This window comes from Panthera pardus, unplaced genomic scaffold (assembly GCF_024362965.1).
Source record: "Panthera pardus isolate Hobbes unplaced genomic scaffold, ASM2436296v1 HiC_scaffold_8, whole genome shotgun sequence".
NCBI lineage: Eukaryota > Metazoa > Chordata > Mammalia > Carnivora > Felidae > Panthera > Panthera pardus.
Genome location: NW_026527013.1, coordinates 145,452,739 through 145,475,439, shown reverse-complemented (window position 1 = coordinate 145,475,439; position 22,701 = coordinate 145,452,739). Strand labels below are relative to the sequence as shown.

At 43.3% G+C, this 22,701-nt stretch overlaps 1 protein-coding gene across 1 annotated transcript; it reads left to right on the top strand.

Annotated features, from left to right (window-relative positions):
* Positions 1-1,737: 1,737 nt before the first annotated feature.
* Positions 1,738-21,714, top strand: ZC3HC1 (zinc finger C3HC-type containing 1). Its single transcript, XM_053897197.1, has 10 exons — positions 1,738-1,922; positions 3,431-3,542; positions 7,864-8,014; positions 8,554-8,637; positions 14,297-14,424; positions 15,809-15,963; positions 17,019-17,262; positions 18,082-18,294; positions 18,952-19,158; positions 21,286-21,714. Exons 1-10 carry the CDS (start codon positions 1,777-1,779, stop codon positions 21,352-21,354), a joined length of 1,509 nt encoding a protein of 502 aa, XP_053753172.1. The 5' UTR covers positions 1,738-1,776; the 3' UTR covers positions 21,355-21,714.
* Positions 21,715-22,701: the final 987 nt, after the last annotated feature.

Here is a 22,701-nt window from a genome sequence, read left to right as displayed (position 1 = left end):
GCCTGGGTGGCGCAGTCGGTTAAGCGTCCAACTTCAGCCAGGTCACGATCTCGCGGTCCGTGAGTTCGAGCCCCGCGTCAGGCTCTGGGCTGATGGCTCGGAGCCTGGAGCCTGTTTCCGATTCTGTGTCTCCCTCTCTCTCTGCCCCTCCCCCGTTCATGCTCTGTCTCTCTCTGTCCCAAAAATAAATAAAAAACGTTGAAAAAAAAAAAATTTTAAAAAAAAAAAGAAAGAATTGTACTTAGCAAACATAGTATATTTGACTCATTCTCAAGAGGTCCAACACGGCATAAAAAGCTTACTTACATACATGTTTGTATATTCTCACATTAAAAAAACCACACACACACACACACACACGGGGGTGCCTGGCTGGCTCAGTCAGAAGAGCATGCGACTCTTGATCTGGGGGTTGTGAGTTCAAGCCCCATGTTGGGTATAGAGATTACTAAAATATAAATAAATAAACAACACCCCACACATACAATAAAGACAGTCTGACAGCTGGAGCTATCAGCAGAACTGTCTGCTTCCCTGGGATAAACAAAGTGGATGAACTGACCCTGAGAGTGAGATTAGCATGCCAGAGGGTTTGGGATCAACACCATGGAAAGGAGGGGAAGGAAGCAGGATAAGGTAGGGAAGAAGCTGGACTGCCATGATGTCTCAAGGTTGGCCCCAGGGGACCCCACAGGAAACTCCAAAGCTGGATGGCCCTTTAGCATTGTCCTGAGTTGGGACAAGGATGCTGGGCCTTTTATATCCCCTTCTTGATTAGTCCCTGGATGCAGGATTCCCTGGGGAAGGCAAATGGCTCTTTTCATTCAAGTAACTCTTCCAGGAACTGACAGCTAAGGGAAGGGCTTCCTGCTGGTGGTACTCCCAGGAGCTATGAGATTTAGTTCTTTATTCCTAAAGGGGGCCCTCGGTGGTGCAACACCGCCTCCACGACCCTATGCTAAAGGTGGTCCCACTTTTCATCTCGGCCTATTGCTCAGTCACAAGTCTTTTTTGCCAGTTGATCGGATGAGACAAACTCCTTCCAATCTGATCTCTTTCCCCCAATCACATCTATTTTAGCTCCAGCACCTGATTGTCCCGGGACAATTTACAGACTAAATTGGGTCCCTAGTACTTAGTACGTCTTCGGAGCATTTCTAATCATGATCTCAAAACTACAGGAAAACGTATTTGTTGAATGTCTAACTTCACTAACACCTGTCTCCTTTGTTCGCTGTCGTCACTGACAACGCCTAGGACGGCGTCAGTAGGGCACACTCAATAAATACTTGTTAGACAAAGGAGGGAGGGTGTTCAGTGTCAATGCCACAGACGCTCTCTCTCTCTCTCTCTCAGAAACCCACTGTAACTCGGTTTCTAAGAAAAGTTCGAAATGCTTTACTCTCAAGAAACGGTCGCCATTTCTTCCCTTGTAAAAACACGTAACTCAGGAAGGCCCTATCAGTTAATTAATTTAAGACTCAACCTGGCCCCCCATCCCTGTCGAATTTGCAGAAACACCGCTCCAAACACCCCACATCATAAGCCTCAACCTAGGCTTAAACACTAGGAGCTCCCAAGGCGGTTTACCTCGTTCTGTAATGAGGGTTTACCTCGTTCTAAGATGGCCACGAAGGGGTGGGCCCCGCGGTCAGATTCTGCGAGTTGCGTGGGCAAACGCGCCGGACCGCGCCTCCAGAGGAGGATCTTAACCGCGCAGAACGGAAGTTCCTGAGCCTTCAAGCCCGCGGGGAAGCAAGTCGGCAACGGACCAAGATGGCGGCGCCCAATGAGGGGCAGGCGTTTGCCGCGGGGGTTGAAAAGAATTGGGGTGCGGTTATTCGCTCCCCAGAAGGGACGCCCCAAAAAGTCAGGCAGCTGATAGATGAGGGGATTGCTCCAGAAGAAGGAGGCGCCGAAGCGTGAGTTCACGAGTCCACCCTGGGTCCGGCTCCGGCGGATTGGAGAGGGTTTGGGGAACGCGGGCCCGGGGCAGGGGGTGGGGGGAATCCTCTGGGTCGGCACTTTTGTCTGTAGGGTTGGCAACGTCCCGGGATCTGAAAGAGACCGGGTTTACTACGTTTACTCGGTTTTAGTCTCGGGATGTACTGCTTTCAGCACCACGGGCGGCAATGCTATAAAACGGGTTGGGGGCGGAAGGGAAAAAAAAAAGACAACTGCTAACTGAATATGCATCTGACATCTGTTAGTGGGGTTTCTTAATCTTTTTTGAGCCTTAGACACCTTTGGCAGCCTGGCAAAGCTTATGAATTCCTTCTCAGAATATTTTTAAATGCATAAAATAAAGTGCATTGGAACATAAAGGGGACCAATTACTTTAGAATGCGGTTATCAAGATAGTAAAAGAAAAAAGTGCAGTAACATGCCTCATTACTGGAAAGTTAAGTAATCTCTAGTAATAAGTCTATTATTTACCATAATTTTGAAGTAATCATGGGCATAAGTGGTATTTCACAACATGTTGAACAACCGTAATGTGACAAAATGCCTGTGATTTCCACTGGTGACAAATTCATAAGTACTGCTGATGCTACTATGTTTTGTGAGGGTTTTTTTAGTACCTTCATTCGTATTTGAAGGAAGTGCTGAATTTCAGCTAGAGGTTAATAAAATAAACATCACTTTTTTCTCATCCAAGTTTATGGATCCTCTGAATTTCTTTCAAGAACCGCGCCTCCCTGAGGCTGGCTCTCTGAGAAAGATTCCTAGAATGAGTTTATATCTTTCGCGTTATAATAGCTGCTGTCATCCTGTTTTTATTAAGATGATTTTTGTCCTCAAGGATTCCTCCCTCTACCCCTTCCAGGTGCTGTTGAAATGCCTTTCACTAAAAATAGATAATTGTATTGTCGGGTTTTTTCCTCCCTGAATGTTTTTCATGAAATTGCCCAAAGATCTTTACTTGGATTTGAATTCTGAAACTCTGTTTTGGGAGAGTGGGTATCAATGGTCGACTCAGGTAGAAAACTATCAAAATTCTTTTTCTCTGTGTTTAAAGGAGTTCAATTTGTAAGGTGGCTCAAATTTGTAATGCATAGAAGCTTTGAGTCTCATTTTGTGTTTACTAAAGTTGTATGAAATACTGTTGGAGAGCAGTAAGTGAGCTAGAAGTTCTCCGGTATAGGATTAGTGGAGCACCGTGGAGGTAGAAATTACTTGAAGCTTAGATGTGAACGAACAGTAAAGAAATCTGAATGCCAGACTGACAAATTTGGATTCCATTTAATAATTATTGTGAAGCTAATTCATAATTTTAAGCAGAGGAATGACATTACTGAAATGATTTTTAGAAAGGTTAAAATCCAGCGTGGCGTGATGGACGCTGTGATGTGCCGAGAAGCGAGATGCAAAATGTTTAGGGAAAGTGATGCTGTGAAAGATTTCTGAGAGTTCTGCCCCTTTATTTTAGGAAGGACACCTCTGCCACATTCCAGTCAGTTAATGGGTCACCCCAAGCGGAACAGCCGCCATTGGAATCTACAAGCAAAGAAGCCTTCTTTAGCAGGGTGGAAACATTTTCTATATCCTTCTTTATTAGTTCATGTGAGTTGCACTTTCTGCTCCTGGAACGAGGAATAACAGCACTTATTCTGATGTTGTAAATTTAAGAATTAAACTTGGTAAGATATTTTATAGGAAAATTAGCATCATAAAATGTTATTCCTCAAAGGGATATTTGAGATGATCTGGCCTTTGCTTTTTGTTGTTTTGTTAATTAATTATTTTGAGAGAGAGAGAGAGAGAGAGAGAGAGAACCCCAAGCAGAACCCCAAGCCCCATATGGGGCTCCAACTCTCGAACCTTGAGATTATGACCTGAGCCGAAATCAAGAGTCAAATGCTCAACCAACTTAGCCACCCAGGTGCCTCTGACCTTTTCTTTTTACAGAAGAAAACACTAAGAGCTTGAGAGGAAAAGGAATAGTAACTAACATTTGTATGTGGTGTGTTTTCATGTACATTATCACATTCAGTCTTCACCGTAAACCCGTGAAAATAGGTATCATTATTATACTCATTTACAGAAGAGGAAACAGTTTCAGGTAGGTTATGTGACTTGCCTATGGTCAGCCTGCTACCTAATGGCAGAGCCAGGATTATAGCATGAGGCTATGTATACTACACTTCCTGTCTCTTTCTGGATTTTCCCCTATATATTAGTTATCTGTTGTATAGCAAATTACACTAAAACTTAGTGGCTGAAAACAACAAACATGGGGCGTGCCTGGGTGGCTCAGTAGGTTAAGCGTCCGACTTCAGGTTAGGTCATGATCTCATGATTCATGAGTTTGAGGCCCCCCCCATTGGGCTCCCTGCTGTCAGCACAGAGCCAGCTTTGGATCCTCTGCCTCCCTCTCTCTCTGCCACTTTCCCGCTCACTCACCCTCTCTCAAAAAGAAATAAACATTAAAAAAAAAACAACACATTTTTTGTCACAATTTCTGTGGGTCAGGAATCTGGGCATGGCTTACTTGGGTCCTGTGGCTCAGGGTTCCTCACAGGCTGCAGTCATCTCCAGGCTCCGCTAGGAAAAGATGCATTTCGAAGCTCACCCACGTGCTACTGGATTGAGGGCTTCAGCTCTATAGTGGCTCTCGGGTAGAGACCTCCCTGTGCACCTTGCAGCATGGGCCTGTTGACAGGGACAGTTCACAAAACGTGGCAGCTGGCTTCCATCGGAGTGTGCAAGTGAAAGAGAGCAAAGACAGAAGCTAAACTCTTTTTGTAACCTAATCTCACAGGTGGCATCCCATCACTTGTGCCCTTTTCTATTCACTAGAGTGATTTTTTAAAAATATAAAATGATTATAGACTTGCAGAAAGGTCGCACAGGTTACAAAGAACTTCCTTTCTAAGCTACCTTTAAGTAAGTTGCCAAAGTGATACCTCATTACCCCCAGATATTTCCTACACACCAGGACTTTTTTCCCTACGTAACTGCAATGCAGCCATCAAAATCAGGAAATTTCGCATAATAAATTACTGCCATCCAACCCTCAGACCCCAGTGATTTCATCAGTTGTTGTAATAATATTCTTTTTTTTTTCTTTTTAGGTTTAAATATTTTGAGAGAGAGAGAGAAAGAAAGTGAGCAGGGCAGAGGCAGAGAGAGAGAGAGAGGGAGAGAGAGTCCCAGGCAGGCTCTGTGCTTTGCTGTCAGCACAGAGCCCAATGTGGGGCTCAAACTCACGAACTATGAGATCATGACCTGAACCAGAATCAAGAGTCGGATGCTCAACTAATTAAGCTACCCAAGTACCCCCAATAATATTCTTTATAGCGAAAGGATCCAGTTGAGATTCTTGTTTTTCCTTGAATTTCATGATCGTGATACTTTTGAAGATTACAGGCCAGTAGTTTTGTAGAGAGTACCTCAATTCACATCCATCTGATGTTTCCTTATAGTTAGATTCAAGTAGCTTAGGAATATCACAGAATGGTGCTGTGTTCTCACTGTATCCTGTCAGGTGGCACATGAATTTGATTTATCCCTTTCCTGGTGATAATCACTTTGATCACTTGATTAGGGAGTGTCTGCCCATCTTTGCCCGTCTTTTCCATTGTAACACTTCTTTTGTAATTAAAAAGTGGGGTGAGGGCGGGGGGGGCGGGGTACCTCCGAGGCTCAGGTCATAATCTCGCAGTTCGTGTGTTCAAGCCCCGAGTTGGGCCCTGTGCTGACAGCTGGGATCTTAGAGCATGATTCAGATTCTGTCTCCCTCTCTCTCTGCCGCTACCCTGCTCTGGCTCTTTCTCTCTCTGTCTCTCTCTAGCTCTCAAAAATAAACAAACATTAAAAAAAAGTGTTTTGTGCAGAGGTGCTTTGAAAATACACAAATATCCCATTCCTCATCAAACTTTATATAATTTATTTGTAGTAGCATGGGCTGCTTTTTCAGTGGATTTTAATCTGTTACTATCATTATATGTTTTGATATTACAGTTATCCCTGATTTGGTGAGTGGGGGCCCTGTGGAGATTCTCTTTACACTCCACTTGACTCCCAACACCTCAAGGTGCAGCCCCTCTTTACCCAACTTGGGTTCTGACACCCTGTGCTGAACTGCCTCCCTCACCCTCCTGGCTGTTCTCCTTGCTCACCACCTGATGGCTCTAGGACTAAATTTCTCAGGAAGAGGAAGGTATTTTAATCATCTACTGCCGTGCCTTGGACTAATTCCTCATTTTCTGCAAAGGAACCTTGTCCTTTGTTCTTTTTTGTTTTCATTGGATATAAATTGACCACCGCTTTGGGTATGATAATCATTTCTTTCACTTAGCCAGTTAAGTAATTCTGTTACTTTTATTTTAGGTGATGCCACCTCCTTTAACATCTGTATCTAAATTCTGTTTTCTAGGCTTCAGTCCTTCTTTTGCTAATATTAGAATGTTTTCAAATTCCTGTATCCCTTATAAAAATATAGAACTTTCCTGCATCTTCTTTCATGTGTTGTGTGTGTGTTGGTGTGTGTGTGCTCTGTAAAATAGAGCTCTTTAGGTAAAATGTTGAGTATTGAGTTTTAAAGATCAATAAATGTTTTAGGACATTTTCCCAAGCGCATGCTTCTAGATGCTCTGGGTACTCTCAGCCTGTTTAACACACATAGACTACGTGCACACATTAGTTCATAATAATCAAATTTTGGGCAGGGGAAATAATGAGGAATATTATTATTATTAATTTTACTGACTATTCTTTAGAATGTAAAAGCAAACATGGCACAATACAAGAGCATAGATGAGTGGCAGAAAATATTTCTGCTTGTTTGACTTTTACCATCCTTATTGCTGAGGCCTATCCCTGTACTTTTACAAGTGTTTTTAAATCTCTAGTATTTCACAATAAGTGAAAAGGAATGGCTTCTGTATTCCACCCCACAACCATTAATAACGTCAACATTTTATTTATTTATTTATTTATTTATTTTTAATTTTTTTTTTAACGTTTATTTATTTTTGAGACAGGGAGAGACAGCATGAACAGGGGAGGGTCAGAGAGAGGGAGACACAGAATCTGAAGCAGGCTCCAGGCTCTGAGCTGTCAGCACAGAGCCCGACGCAGGGCTCGAACTCACGGACCGCGAGATCATGGCCTGAACCGAAGTCGGCCGCTTAACCGACTGAACCACCCAGGCGTCCCAGCATCAACATTTTAAACATGTAGAATACATAGGGCTTTGTAGAGGAAAAGTTCAAAATTTTTTTCCCTCTGGTTATTACTCAAATGACTTCCATTGTTCTGTGAAGTATGTGCCTGTGCTTTAAAAAAAAATTTTTTTTAACATTTATTTATTTTTGAGAGACAAAGCACAAGCAGGGGAGGGGCAGAGAGAGAGAGAGGGAGACACAGAATCTGAAGCAGGCTCCAGGCTCTAAGCTGTCAGCTCAGAGCCCGACGTGAGGCATGAATCCATGAGCCATGAGGTCATGACCTGCGCTGAAGTCAGAGGCTTAACCAACTGAGCCACCCAGGCGCCTGCCTGTGCTTTAAAAATAGTTTATCAGGGTGCCTGGATGGTTCAGTCGGTTGAGCATCCAACTCTTGATTTCGGCTCAGATCATGATCCCAGGTTTTGGAATCGAGCCCCATGTCAGCCTCTGTACTGAGCATGGAGCCTGCTTGGGATTCTCTCTCTCTCTCTCTCTCTCTCTCTCTCTCTCTCTCTCTCTCAAAATAATGAAAAATAAAAAAGTAAAAATTAGTTTTCCAAACTTTCCTTACTTGCTTTTCCTCTTAATCTAACATGTTTATTCCTATATATGTAAAGAATGAGTTAAAGTTTTCATTTCTGACTTACTCATCTTAATATACTTGCAGCATTGTTTTTCTTAACATGAATACTCTCTGAAATGGGCAGGTAAGCCCTCTGAGCTGTCTCCACTTGTCTGTGCAAAGTACGGCTGGGTCACAGTTGAATGTGATATGCTCAAGTGTTCCAGCTGTCAGGCTTTTCTCTGTGCCAGTTTACAACCAGCTTTTGATTTTGACAGATGTAAGTATAAAGTACAAATTACGTTTTCCTCCATTTTCAAAGATATATTAGACTGGTTTTGTAAGAAGACCAGTCACTTGTGTTTGATCGAAGAATGTGTACTGTTACATATAGCAAGGCGAATCTGTGATTGTCTTTGTCCTAATCATTAGCTTCAGTTACTACTGTGTTTTAAAACTAAGCTACTTTAGAGTGAACCTGACTTTCTGTATTCTGGGAAACTAACAGCAGAGTATATTTACTTCATGGTTTCAAAATTTATACTTATGCAAAGAGACAAGGCACTTCTATGAAGCCTCGTGCTTTAGAATGCCCTGCCTTATAAGATACATAATACTGTTACTGACCTTAGGATCTTGATTTAGAACTTGTTTTCTGAAAATTATTAAGATGATGCAGTTGCTAGTATTTTCATATCTTCTAAAATTATCTTAGTCATTTTTATTTTTAATTCTATCCACACTCTTAAAGGTTCTTAGTCATTAGATTTTGAATCCATATAGTGTTTTCTAAGGTGCTGCTGCCTGTATGGGTTTCAGATAAGGACCGATGTGCTGAGCTGAAGAAAGCCTTGTGCACCGCCCATGAGAAGTTCTGTTTCTGGCCAGACAGCCCCTCCCCAGGTACTTATTTCCAAGATTTCCCATTGACCATCCCTTCTTGGTTGTTGCATTTCTAATATTGTCTGTTTCTTTGTGAAAATCTAGTCTTTGGAGTTTCATTTTTTCCTTTCTATTTGGGCTTTTAAAGAAGAATTTACATTCATTTACTTGTTAGGTTATTACTTAACTTTATTAAGGGCATTTGACATGACAACAGCTTAGCCATGCATACATTATCCCATTTAATTCTCACAGGGGCCCTGGGAGGTAGATTACCAACACAGTTTTTTAAGTGAGGAAACAGAATCAGAGATCTTTTTTTCCTAACGTTTTTATTTTTGTTTGTTTTATTATTTTATTTTCTAATTTGAGAGCGCACACATGCAAGTAAGGGAGAGGGGTGGAGGGAGGGAGGGGTGGAGTGAGGGAGGGAGGGAGGGAGAGAAAGAGAGAGAGAGAGAGAGAATTAAAAAAAAAAAAAAAAGAGGCTCAATGTAGAGCCTGACACGGGGCTTGATCCCACGAACCTGGGCTCATGACCCAAGCTGAAGTCAAGAGTCAGTCACTCAACTAACTGAGCCACCCCGGCACCCAGAATCAGAAATCTTAAAACCAACTGGTGAGGAGGCAAAACTGTGGTTTTATCTGCTTTCAAACTCTCTGCTTTGCCCCCCATAGCAAGCAGTCCCATGTTCTCCCCAGGCTTCCTTTGGTGCACTAACCAACCGTGGCAGTTAAATGGAGTTGGGGTTCGGTTCCTAAAACCAACTCACAGGAAGCCAAATGAGAGTGATTACAAATGTATAATTTGTCCCAGTGAAGTGACACAATATAAACAACAGCATTGAAGCCAAAGACCGCCTCTCTAAGGGCCTTGGCAAGGCGCCCTCTCTTGAATCCGGTGAATTTGTGATTGTCTTCACTTGAGTTATTGACTTTAATCATTACTTTTTTAAAAACTAAGCTACTTTAGAGTGAATCTGACTATGTATTCTGGGAAACTAACAGCAGGATATGTTTACTTTATGGTTCCAAAATTTATACTTAGGCAAAGAGACAGGAATTTTATGAAGCCTCATACTCTAGAATGCCCTGCCTTATAAAATATATGATAGCTCCTTTGTTACTGGTCTTAGGATCTTGATTTAGAAGTTGTTTTGTGAAAAATATTAAGGTGATGCAGTTGCTAATATTTTCATATTTTTTTAATTCAATTTTTTTTAACGTTTATTTATTTTTGAGACAGAGGCAGAGCACAAGCAAGGTGGGGGGGACAGAGAAAGAGAGGGAGGCACAGAATCCGAAGTAGGCTCTAGACTCCGAGCTCTTAGCTCAGAGCCTGACACAGGGCTCAAACTCACAAACCGGGGATCATGATCTGAGCCGAAGTCAGATGCTCAACCTACTCAGCCACCCAGGCATCCCAATATTTTCATGTCTTTTAAAGTTCTTTTAGTTCTTTTTCTTTTTAATTGTATCTATACTCTTTTTTTTTTTTTTTTTTTTTTTTTTAAGTAGGTTCCATGCCCAATGTGGGGCTTGAACTCATGACCCTGTGATCAAGAGCCGTGTATTCTACCAACTGAGCCAGCCAGGTGCCCCAATAGTATCTTGGAATCTTAAAGACTCTTAAGTGTTGTATGCACAAAATGCTTCAGAATGAGGGAGCCCAAAATGTAGTCACAAGTGGGAGTTTTAAATATTTTACTGGTCACATGGGCATATTCCTGCTGAGTGAGTAACTTCTACAGCAGAGCCTTCTGGAGGGCTCACCAAGACCAGGTGCAAAACTTAATGCTTGACCAGACATTAGTGCCAAAAAGTAGGTATACTTTTTATTACTTCAGTAGGACAACTCAGGCTAATTCCAGGGTCACTGCCACCTGGGAATATTCCATGAATAACCACTAAGAAGAAAAAAAAAATAGATTGAAAATGTTCATAGAGTGCCATCTACTGATAGATGAATAGGTGATAGAAAGGGACTATTAGGAAATGATTTTTTAAAAAGTTTTTAGGTTTTTATTTATTTTGAGAGAGCGAGTGAGCAGGGGAGAGGCAGGGAGAATCCCAAGCAGGCTCCGCTCCTGATGCAGGGCTTGAACCCACAGACTGTGAGACTGTGACCTGAGCCGAAAGGAAGAGTAAGATGCTTAACCGACTGAGCCACCCAGGTGCCCCGAGAAATAACAGGTTTTTTTTTTAAAAAAACATTTATTTATTGTTGAGAGACAAAGACAGACAGAGCATGAGCAGGGGAGGGGCAGAGAGAGAGGGAGACACAGAATCCGAAGCAGGCTTCAGACTCTGAGCTGCCAGCACAGAGCCCGACGTGGGGTTTGAACCCATGAACCGGGAGATCGTGACCTGAGCCGAAGTCGGATGCTCAACCAGCTGAGCCACCCAGGCACCCCAAGAAATAACATTTAAAAAAAAATTTTTTTTAACGTTTATTTATTACTGAGAGATGGAGAGACACAGAGCATGAGCAGGGGAGGGGTAGAGAGAGGGAGAGACACAGAATCCGAAGTAGGCTCCAGGCTCTGAGCTGTCAGCACAGAGCCCGATGTGGGGCTCGAACTCACAAACTGCGAGATCATGACCTGAGCTGCAGTCGGTCGCTTAACCAACTGACCACTCAGGTGACCCAAGAAATAACATTGTAAAGTGAAGGTCATGGTAACGGAAGTTTCTGCTGTCGGCCCAGCTATTTCTCTGGATAGTACAACCACATTCGCTCCTTGAAGATGTGAGTCGTCTCTCCGTGTGCCCTGTCCAGGTTTCTAGGATCCGCCCAGGACCCTGCTGGTGGTTCCTGCCTCTTGGTACTACACACTCAGCTTTCTTGGTCCTATTCATAACTTCAGCTGCCACCTACTTGCATACCTCTAACTCCTATCCAGACCTCTCTTTTGAGCTTGACTCATTTCCAGCTGCCTTCTAAACATTTCCATGTAATATCTGCTGCACAGACCTGGAATTCAACATATACAAAACTGAATGCTTCATTTTATATCTAGAACTTGCTTCTCATCTTCTATGTTCTCCATCTTGGTAAATGGTACTGACACCTCCCCCCGCCCCCCACCAGTTGTCCTAGCCAGAAACCTGGAAGTCACCTTAGATGCTCTTCCCTGTTGTCACCACCTGGTCCTATCCATCCTACCTCCCAAATCTGAAATGTGACCTTTCAGTTACATCATCCCTTGGTTTGGTTCTTTCACATTCAAGAGACTTTAGTGTGAAGAAAGGAACACCGACAGCTCTCTGTACTTTTAGTGCTTTTATTTATTAAGCATATCTAATAAATACAGTTTTGTAGGTAATTTTTTCTAACATTTACCAGTATTTACAAACAAAACTAAATCCCTTTAAACATTTCAAATTATAATAATTATAATTACTAATTTACTAGACTGATTATTTTGAACATATCAAACACTGAAGTAGACCAAATGCTCACATATGTTAGTTATAAAACATATTTTAATTCATGTTAAAACATTTACATGATGGGTTTAATTTCTTCTGTTTGCTCTTTGGCCTTCATCAATTTTTACTAGTATTTTCTTAGAATTGTCGGAATCAGACCAAACCCTAAATTGGAAGGTGATCAGAAGGACATTGGGATCTTTTTTTTTCTCCTAAGTTTTGTCAAACGTGAGCCACTGGTCATCAGAACATGTTTTATTTTTATTGTTAAACGTCACTTGATTTTGTAAAGTCCATACCTTTTTTGTTGACCTTAGTTTTTTATAATCAGACATTCCTTGTAAAATGATACATCTTTTTAAATTGATGGCATATATTTTTGACATATTTGGTTACTTGCAACAGGTTTAAATAGTTTGATAATATTTAATAATATTAGAGACCAAAATCTGGTTGTTAATGATACAATAAATGGCAGACAAAAGTGCTATTGTTAACTACTTTTGTATCTCTCTCTTTTTTTTTTAAGTTTTTATTATTTATTTTGACAGAGGGTGGGGGGGGAGAGAGAAAATCCCACGCAGGCTCTGCACTGTCAGCACACAGCCCGACGTGGAGCTTGAACTCATGAACCGTGAAATCATGACCTGAGCCAAAATCGAGAGTCAGACGCTCAACCAACTGAGCCACCCAGGTGCCCCTGTACCTCTTAGTAATAAAACTGGAAAAGAGATTTTTTCTTCCTTTTTTTTTTTTTTTTTTTTTTCTTAATGTTTATTTTTGAGAGAGAGAGTTTACCCAGGGGAGAAGCAGAGAGAGAGGGAGACAGAGGATCCAAAGCAGGTTCTGTACTGTCAGCACAAAGCCTGATGCGGGGCTCGAACTCACAAACTGAGATCATGACCTGAGCCAAAGTTGGACGCTTAACTGAGCCACCTGGGTGCCCTTTCTTTTCTTTTTTCTGTTTCTGTTTATTTTTTTGAGAGAGCAGGAACACGCATATATGTGGGCAAGCGGGGCAGGGGCAGAGGGCGAGTGAGAGAATCTTAAGCAGGCTCCGTGCCCAGCTCAGAGTCTGACCCAGCACAGAGCCCCACATGGAGCTCGATCTCACAGCTGTGAGATCGTTGACCTGAGCCAGAATCAAGATTTGGACCCTCAACTGAGTGAGCCACCCAGAACCCCCCCCCCCCCCCATTTTTTAAACAGCCTTATTGAGGAATAATTGACATAAAATGTGCATATTTAGGTATACAGTTTGGTAAGTTGTGACATACTTGTGGGCTTGTGAAACCATCACTGCTAGATTTCTATTTAACATCAGGAGTTGATGTCATTATCCCAATTTAACACTATATATTACTATGCCCTATTTTTCTTACAGTATGAAGTCTCATTGATCATTAAGAGTTTTATAACATTGATGCTCCTTCTCTCCATCTTTATGCCACCAGTATCTTGCAGGGATTATTACCTTACGTCACTTTAATGTCTGCTAAGCTTATTATTTTTTTTTTTTTTGCATCCCAGCTGGCCCTTTAGGATCTCTAGTCTAAACTACTGCATATTATCTATAATATCACTTCCTCCTTTAAAAAAATCTTTTCGGTAATTTCTCTTCACATACATTAGTAAAATCATGGTCTAGTTACTCTCTACACTTCAACCCCGTCTCCTACTACTTTCCCCACAGGCGCACTGGGTTCCAGTCCTGTGAAACTGTTGAGAAACTCCGCACCTGTCCCATCCTTTGGGCCTTTGCTTTTTTTTTTTTTTTTAATATTTTTTTAACGTTTATTTATTTTTGAGACAGAGAGAGACAGAGCATGAACGGGGGAGGGGCAGAGAGAGGGAGACACAGAATCCGAAACAGGCTCCAGGCTCTGAGCCATCAGCCCAGAGCCCGACGCGGGGCTCGAACTCACGGACCGCGAGATCGTGACCTGAGCTGAAGTCGGACGCTTAACCGACTGAGCCACCCAGGCGTCCCGGGCCTTCGCTTTTACACACTGTTGTTGGTCTCAAATTCAGCTTAGACCTGACTGCTTCTGAGAAACCTTTCTCGAGAAATCTACTTTTTTAAACATATTCACAAAAACATCACAGCTCTGTCAAAAAAAGTCAGTGATTCTTAATATCTTCAAGTACTTGATCAGTTTTATCAGTACCTGTCCCCTGTCGTTCCATGCACGTCTTTGACTTTTCACCATTTACACCAATATGATCTTCCAGTTTACCTTGTCCGCAGATCGATTTGGGATGTTGCCGTTGGATGAGCCTGCTGTTCTTGTTAGCGAATTCCTAGATCGTTTTCAAAGCCTTTGTCACTTGGACCTTCAGCTTCCTTCCCTGAGGCCAGAGGACTTGAAAACTATGGTGAGTTTTTCTTAGCGAGCCTACAGCGGCCTTCAGTTGTCACTAGCCACTAGCGATTGTACGTGAAGCATTTCCTTAAATGACCAGAGGATTCAGATTGCTGTGAAGAGAGCTAGTTGTTTGCCCCTCAACTGAACTTTTTCAGTCTCTGCTAGAAGGGCAGCTATTGACAGTTAAGTAAATGGTTCCCTCGAAACTTCTAGATATTCTTTAAATGGCATACGTTCAATTTTATCTTGAGTTGTTACTTAAACTATTTAACAGAAGATACTGAAATGTGACTTCATATGGTTTATTGCTTATCATTTCCCAAAGAAAATACTCCAGGAGAAGTTATAAACTCCCTTCTGCCCTGTGCGTAGAAATTAGAAATGCTCTGCCCTATCTTTAGTGTCCCTATCTAGTGTCCTGTTTCATCACCCTGCACACACTCTGGAGACAAGCTTTACTGTAGGAAATAGTAGCTATTATTTTGCTTCCTCAAGTTGCGAGGCCATTTGGATTTTAACTGAAGTGTTACCCTCTGTGCCTATTATAAATGTCCCTTGTCCCTAGCCAAGGCAGCTTTTTTGTTCACCCTGTCAGTTCTTTATACAAAAATAAAGACCTTGGTAAGTTCTCATTTTGTCAAGAAGTAAATTTAGTGTCAGGTCAAGATATAAATAGTAATCTGTTTTTCCTATTTTGGTTTGAAGTGTACAGGTTTGAGAGAAAATCCGCAATTGGTAAATATCTTTTTTTGGGAGAGAGAGTGCACGTGCAGGGGAAGGGCAGAGAGAGGGGGAGAAAGAGAATCCCAAGGAGGCTTCTCACTGTCAGTGCAGAACCCAATCTCCCCAACGGTCAGATCATGATCTGAGCTGAAATCAAGAGTCAGGTGCTTAAAGGACTGAGCCACCAAGGCACTCTTGTAAATTGATTTTTTTTAAGTTAATTTATTTTGAGAGAGCGAGGTGGGGGGGGGGGGGGGCTGAAAGGAGAGAGAATCCCAAGCAGGCTCCTCACGTCAGCTTGGAGCCCAACAGGGAACTCAGTCCCATGAATCGTGAAATCATGACCTGAGCCAAAATCAAGACTTGGGCGCCCAACTGACTGAGCTACCCATGTGCCCCTGCAATCGGTAAATTGAAAACAAATTAGTCCTAAGAAAAGATTTAGTAGTTCTAGGAAAACTGCTCCCTTTCTCAGTCAGTAGATCCGGAGCAATTCAGAAAGGTTTGTAATACCTTAGCCCTGTCCTAGAAGTAAGCCTTCCGTAATGAAGAGAATTGTCTTCGTGTTTGGCACTTCTTTCATGATTTTTGCGTTGTACCATCTAAGTACATCATTATATGTCATTTTTGTGGTCGGACGTTTAATTTAAGGAACCTTGGTTCCTTTATAGTGCTTGACAGAAGACAAGATCAGTCTTCTCCTGCACCTGCTTGAAGACGAACTTGATCACCGAACGGATGAGAGAAAAGCTGTAAGCAAATTAGGCTCAGACATCCAAGTCCACGTCACTGCCTGTGTCCTCTCTCTGTGCGGCTGGGCATGCAGGTCAGTCAGTGAGTTTGCAGGGTGCCATGAACTTTGACATCGTCATACCCTGGTTTACATCAGTCACTGATAGTATTTGTAGATCACGTGGTGTTTTCCTGTCAGAAAAGCAGACAAGGAAAACCTAAGAGGGTGGTGAGGGGATGATAAGAATCAGTAACAGTTCCAGAATTAGAACGCGGGAATTCTTGGACACACCTGAACTTTGGTTTTTTTTTGTTGTTTTTTTTTTACTGTCGCTTCCCAGCTGGGAATTTGTGCTCCTGTGAGCAGTGAAGCTCCTTTCTGTTTATAGAAAGGAAGAAAAGTCAGTTGAGTTCATAAAAACTACCAAAGGAAACGTCAGCCAGAGTCCTCTGAGCCTCCATGTTGGTGTTTGTATTCCAGCTGCTCAATTTAGCATAGACTCCCTCTGAGATAGAAAACTGTTGGAACTGGGACACCTGGCTGGCTCAGTCGGTACAACATTCAACTCTTGATCTCAGGATTATGAGTTCCAGCCCTGTTAGGTATAGAGATGACTTAAAATATTAAAAAAACAAAAAACTGTTTGAACCAATCTGGATTTACCTTAACTATGCATTCTTTGATAGATCAAGGGATATTTTTTATTTAATTTAAGGTTGGTTTGTTTGTTTATTTTAAAGTTTATTTAAGTTGAGCATCTTGTAGACTTGAGCGTCTACACCCATTGTGGGGCTTGAACTCAAGACCCCGAGATCAAAAATTACATGCTCTTCCGACTGACCCAGCCAGGTGCCCCGGGGATATTTTCATTTAAAAGGAACAGAAGAAATTTATAAAATAAGCTTTAATGTAGTCTTGCCTTCGAGATGACACCAAGACCATTAGATCTTTCTGTAGGAACTTTGTGAACGACACTGCAGTTGGGGTCCCGAGATCAGAGGACAGGGGCCTCGAGATGCCATGATTCCCAATCCACTGGACTGTTCCAGAGACTTACTTGATGAGATAAAGCATTCTCACAAATGATTACACTTAGTCCCTTGGAAGTGTTACCTTTTGAGAAAACTCTCTTTTCTGTTCCTACCTAGTTCTTCTCTGGAACCCATGCAGCTCTCCTTGATAAGCTGTTCACAGTGTACGAGGAAGGTGGGGCTCTGGGGCTTCCAGCAGATGGAGTCTTCCATGACTGAACTGGACGCATCGTTTGGCCTGACCAGCTCCCCCATCCAAGGCCCTGAGGGGCGGGCAGAGCGCTTCCCTCTGGTGCCTGAATCTCCTCGGAGGATGATGACTCGGAGTCAGGATGCCACATTTTCCCCTGGCTCCGAGCAGGTATAGACTTACTTGGCTTGTTGGGGTGGCCTTTTTAAAGGCGGCATTCTTGGGGGCGCCTTGGTGGCTCAGTCCAACTTGAGCGTCTGACTTCGGCTCAGGTCATGATCTCAGGATTCATGAGTTCGAGCCCCGCGTCGGGCTCTGTGCTGACAGCTCAGAGCCTGGAGCCTGCTTCCGATTCTGTGTCTCCCTCTCTCTCTGCCCCTCCCCTGCTCGTGCTCTGTCCCTCAAAAATAAATAAACATTTAAAATAATAAAGCAAGTAAGCAAGCGTTCTTGGGGTGCCTGGATGTCTCAGTTGGTTAAGCTTCCGACTCTTGATTTTGGCTCAGGTCATGTTCTCAGTGGTTCTTGAGACCAAGCCCCACGTCAGGCTCTGTTCTGACAGCGAGGAACCTGCTTGGGATTCTCTCCTCCTCTTTCTCTGCCTCTCCCCCTGCTCATGCATGCTTTCTCTCTCACACTTTTTCAAAATAAATAAATGAACATTAAAAAAAAAAAAAAAAAAGCATTCTTGCCAAAAGTGTTGTGGTGGAAAAGTTGGAGATTAACTTAGGTGGGGAAGCTTTAGTTCTGACCACAGTGATCAAAATACCGCATGTTTTTATTCACCAGTTGCAACGCAGAAGCTAAATTCATGATTTTGCATAAAAATCGATTATTTTTTGAAGAGTTTAGATATGTCGACAGTTCAGAAAGTAAATTCTCACAGTTTAAACTGTGAAGTATTTGTTTTCACCTGCTTCTAGAAATACGTCTTCTGACCATAGTCATTTCCATCGTCGGTGTACTTCTCTTCCCTCTCCTTTCCTTCAGGCTGAAAGGAGCCCAGGCCCTGTCGTCTCCCGAACTCGGAGCTGGGACTCTTCTAGTCCCGTTGACCGTCCTGAGCCAGAGGCTGCAAGCCCCACCACCAGAACTCGTCCTGTGACCCGAAGCATGGGAACAGGAGACGGCACTGGCCTGGAAGTGCCATCGAGCCCTCTCCGGAGAGCCAAACGGGCTCGCCTCTGCTCTTCTAGCAGCTCGGTGAGTCCACCTGCGTGTAGAGGTCATGGAGCGCAGACAGCACGCGAGACCCTCACCGCGTAGTACAGAGAAGCAGGTGTGGTCCTGTGGCTGTGAGAAGACAATAAGTTTCAAGATGGGATAGTTGGGTGACCAAAAGGAAAAAACTTGAAGAGGTTTGTCATTTCAGTTCTTTGGAATGGTTCTGCAGAGGTAGTAACTATTTCAAGCACATGGGGATGGCAGGGGGATGGGAGGACATACCCGATCAGGTGCTGTTGATTTAACACAAAGGGAATGAAAATTTGGAAAGAGAGTGGGCACTACATAGGCAGTGTTCAAATTTTTTTTTTAAAGTGTATTTATTTTGAGAGAGAGCATGAGCTGGGGAGGGACAGAGAGTGAGGGAGACAGGATCCCAAGCAGGCTCTGCACTGACAGCAGCAAGCCTGATGCGGGGCTTGAACTCATGAACCGTGAGATCACGACCTGAGCCAAAGTCAGATGCTTAACCAGCTGAGCCACCCAGGTGCTCCGACATAGGCAGTGTTTAAAGGAGACATCAAATCGGAAATGTGGGCAGTTGTGAGATTCTGAACTGGATAAGTCACAGCAGTGCCTCTCTGGATTGACGTGGCCTCTGCCCTTCATCAGCACTGTTTCTTTTCCTCCTCTCAGGACACATCTTCCCGAAGCTTCTTTGATCCCACCTCTCAGCACAGAGACTGGTGCCCTTGGGTGAATGTCACATTTGGCCAGGATACCAGGGAGGATGGCAGAACTGAGACAGATGCCAGTGCCGCGGCAGAGCCAGGCTGGAAGGCCGTGCTGAACATCCTCTTGGCCCACAAGCAGTCCAGCCAGCCAGCTGACACAGACTCCATGGTGAGATAAGCCGTTGCCTCTGTGTGTGCAGCACTCTCTGTTTACGGGATGAGGAACAGGGGCTGGTCCTATAATTAGCACCCTGCCTGCCCTCAGCTCTCCTAAGTCAGGTTAGACTGAGTCCGGGTTCGTCCTGGAGAACAGGCGTGGAACTGATTCAGTCTTCCTGCAGTTTAGCATTTGGCGTTCCATCAAATTCTGGTAAATTCTTTGTCTTCTCAACTAAAGTGATTCAAAGTAGAAAAGGAATACAGAACCAGAACTAGATGATGAGGCGGCTGTTCCGGCCTCATGTTGCACAACAGCTGCTTTTTCTATCAGTTGCTGTCACTTGCATTTGGAGCCTGGCCAGTTAGCTTAGCCGTCTGAGTACTGTGCCCTGACCCCACGATTGCGATTTCATTCCTCACGGTGGGCACGTTACTTGGCTCTGTTCCACAGCCCCAGACTTGGGCACTGAGCCTCAGCAAGCCACGGCAGTAGTGATTGCTGCTACCGCACATGTGGGCAAATGCAAATCCGTCATGACAGCTGAGAAGACGGGTCACGTGTTTACTGTGTGTAAAGGATGGAAGTGATAGGAGGGTAAGCATTAAGGAATCACGGAAACTGGGTTCGCTTTCCTTTGCTGGCTCATTGGCAAATTTGCCTCTTAGCACGGTGTAAGTAGAATAATTTCTGATTTCCGTAACCTCCAAGGACAAAGTAAAATAATACTTGCCGGTACACGTTTAAAAGAAGTGGTCCCAGGCTTGTGGTTCAGTAGGATCATGGGATTCTACTGGGGGCAACGATAGCGAGCCCGAGAATGTACATCTGTACCCTTAAAATACACAAATGAAGGCTTTCCAGGTTTTCCCGCAGGTAGAAAATCTACGTTTTTCTAATTTAAAACTTTTGAAAATACATAAAGCTATCTGAAGACAAATGTCTGCACGTAAATTCTTCTGCCTACATCTTCATGAAATAGTGTACTGGAAGTTTTTATTGACTCCCCTCTGTCACTATCTTACTAACAAGAAATCCCACAGGGTTTTTACGGGGTTTTTTGTTTTTGTAGTGGGAAAAGTTGGCCTCATAATTGACCCTGGTTTCCAGGACTTTTAAGATCCTTTTTGGTGGTTTGTCTTTTAACCTTCCCACAGCTGCTGTGACTGGGAAGTTCAGAGCTTAATGAGGCTACACAAAGGATCCTCATGTTAGAAAAAAGCTTATGTTGTTTTTCAACTTAAGTTCCTTTTAACGTTGTCACCGTATTAACTAAATTCCCCTCGATCATTAGTAAGAGCTCAAACTCCCCCCACCCTCACCTCCCACCCCGGGACTTTTATTTTATTGAAACATTCATCCACAAAGAGGATGAGAAAACAGTGAAAATGTCATCTGATGTCAGAAACTGGAGATAACTTTATGGATTATCTGCTAGATTATTATTTATGTTCTCATTGAGACCCTGTGCTCTTTATTGTGCCTCTCAAAGGCTGAGAGATCAGCGTGTTCTGATTCTCTGAGAACTTTTATCTTTTAGTGAATTGTTTTGTCTCCCTGTAACACCATTTCTCAGAATCTCAGATCACTTCATAGGCATGATCAAGTGGCAGTGAGAGTCTTCCTATTATTAGCTCTGCTGGCTAAAAATGAAGCTGAGAAGGCCAGGGTCATAGTTTAAGCTCCAAAGAGTCATTTATTTTACTCCTTGGCCTTGAATTATACTGTTAACCCCACCGAAGCATCACATGAATGTGAATCTTTGTTCACAAGAAATAACGAACTAGGGCCAATTCGGAAACCGGTGTGATATGTGCACTGCACTGATGGTGGGTCAGGAGTGTCACCCTCACAAAGATGAGGACAGATGCAGATACTTGGAGGGAGGACATGAGCCATGTGTTAGAGGCTCAGAGTGTGTTAGCAGTCTTGTGACAGAACGCAGCTTTTTAGTCTGGTTTTAGGTGTGTGTTATGTATACAATATAAAGTAATACGAAATATAAAATGGGTTTTATTCAATTCTAGATGTACCTAGATCCCTGTGGGAGGAACTTATAGACAAAGCCTTAACGCCGTTACCCATCTTTCACCTCTATAAAAGAATTTAATCTCTAACAATGAGCTTTTCTACCTATAGAGTCTCTCTGAGAAATCAAGGAAGGTATTCCGAATATTCCGGCAGTGGGAATCCTTATGCTCATCCTGAAGATCTTCCAGCCCTTCCTGGAGAGAAGCGGAATGAGTGACTTGGAGAAACAAGAGTCTGAATTCCCTTTTGGTCGGCTGATTTCTCCATCCCGGTTTAACCACAAGGATCCCCCGTCTTTGCAAAAGGCAGCGTCACTGTCTGCGTCTGCCTGAGGGGAAGCCTGTTTCCGTGCCGGGATTGGACAGGTGAAGTACGCCAAGCCTGGCTCTGTTAAGGGAGTGCGGGGTTGTTAAACTAGATGGCGGACCGAGCACTTGAGCTCTTCTGGTGTCTGTCAGTACGGGCTGGTGTTGTGAAGACTCTTGTGTCCCAGGAATGTGACAGAATGTGTTAATAAAATACTTGTTAGGATTCTTACTGCCGGCGAGTTGTGTTCCTCCTTGCCTCTGGGCTGTTATAAACAAGGCAGACACTGAGCACACGTCAGGGGAGCAGTAGGCAGAATCAAAATTTTCGTTTTCAGATTGGCCGCAAAGCCTGAAATTTGCTTGTGATTCTCATCAAAGAGGTATTTCTGAACCAGAGAGTGTTCGTTATGTCACCAGGAGGTCCCCTGATGTGTTACAGTGAATGGTAGGCTGTTCGTGTTCTCTGTTCACTTTGACAACAATAGGCTAGGTGAGGGAGGAAGGTCCTTCAGGAGAGACACCCTCCACATGCCTTCCGGTACATGGCTCCCCTGAGGGGGACTCCCCCAGGCTCCTTCACTGCTGCTGGTGAGCATCAGTCTCTGTGGTGAAGATTGACCCTGACCTGCCCCGTCTAAATAAGACTGCCCTCTGATAAAGGGACCGTGAAAGCTGATAAAGGGACACTGATAAAGAGACATTTCTCTGAAATGTCGTATTTTCTTTGAGTAACTGTAGTTTTATGACTCACTTTTTAAAAAAAATTTTTTTAGCGTTTATTTTTGAGAGACAGAGAGTGAGCAGGGGAGGGGCAGAATGAGGAGGAGACACAGAATCCGAAGCAGGCTCCAGGCTTGAGCTGTCAGCACAGAGCCCGACGTGGGGCTTGAACCCACGAACCACGAGATCATGACCTGAGCCGAAGTCAGACGCTTAACCAATTAGGACTCACTTTTATACTCCAGTATCTTAAAGAAAATAAGACATCATAATATTCTGCCCCTGCTAAAACTTCAGTTTCCATCTCTAAATACATTTTTTCTATTTTCTTTACCCAGCGAAAATTAACGATCTCTTAACATCATCTAATACCCAGTCCGTATGCAAAATTCCTGGGTATTCCGAATGTTTTTACATTTGATTTGTCTAAACCAGGATCCAATTCAAGATCATGGGTTATGTAAATCTCTTTAGTTTGAAGGAGAGTCCCTTTTTT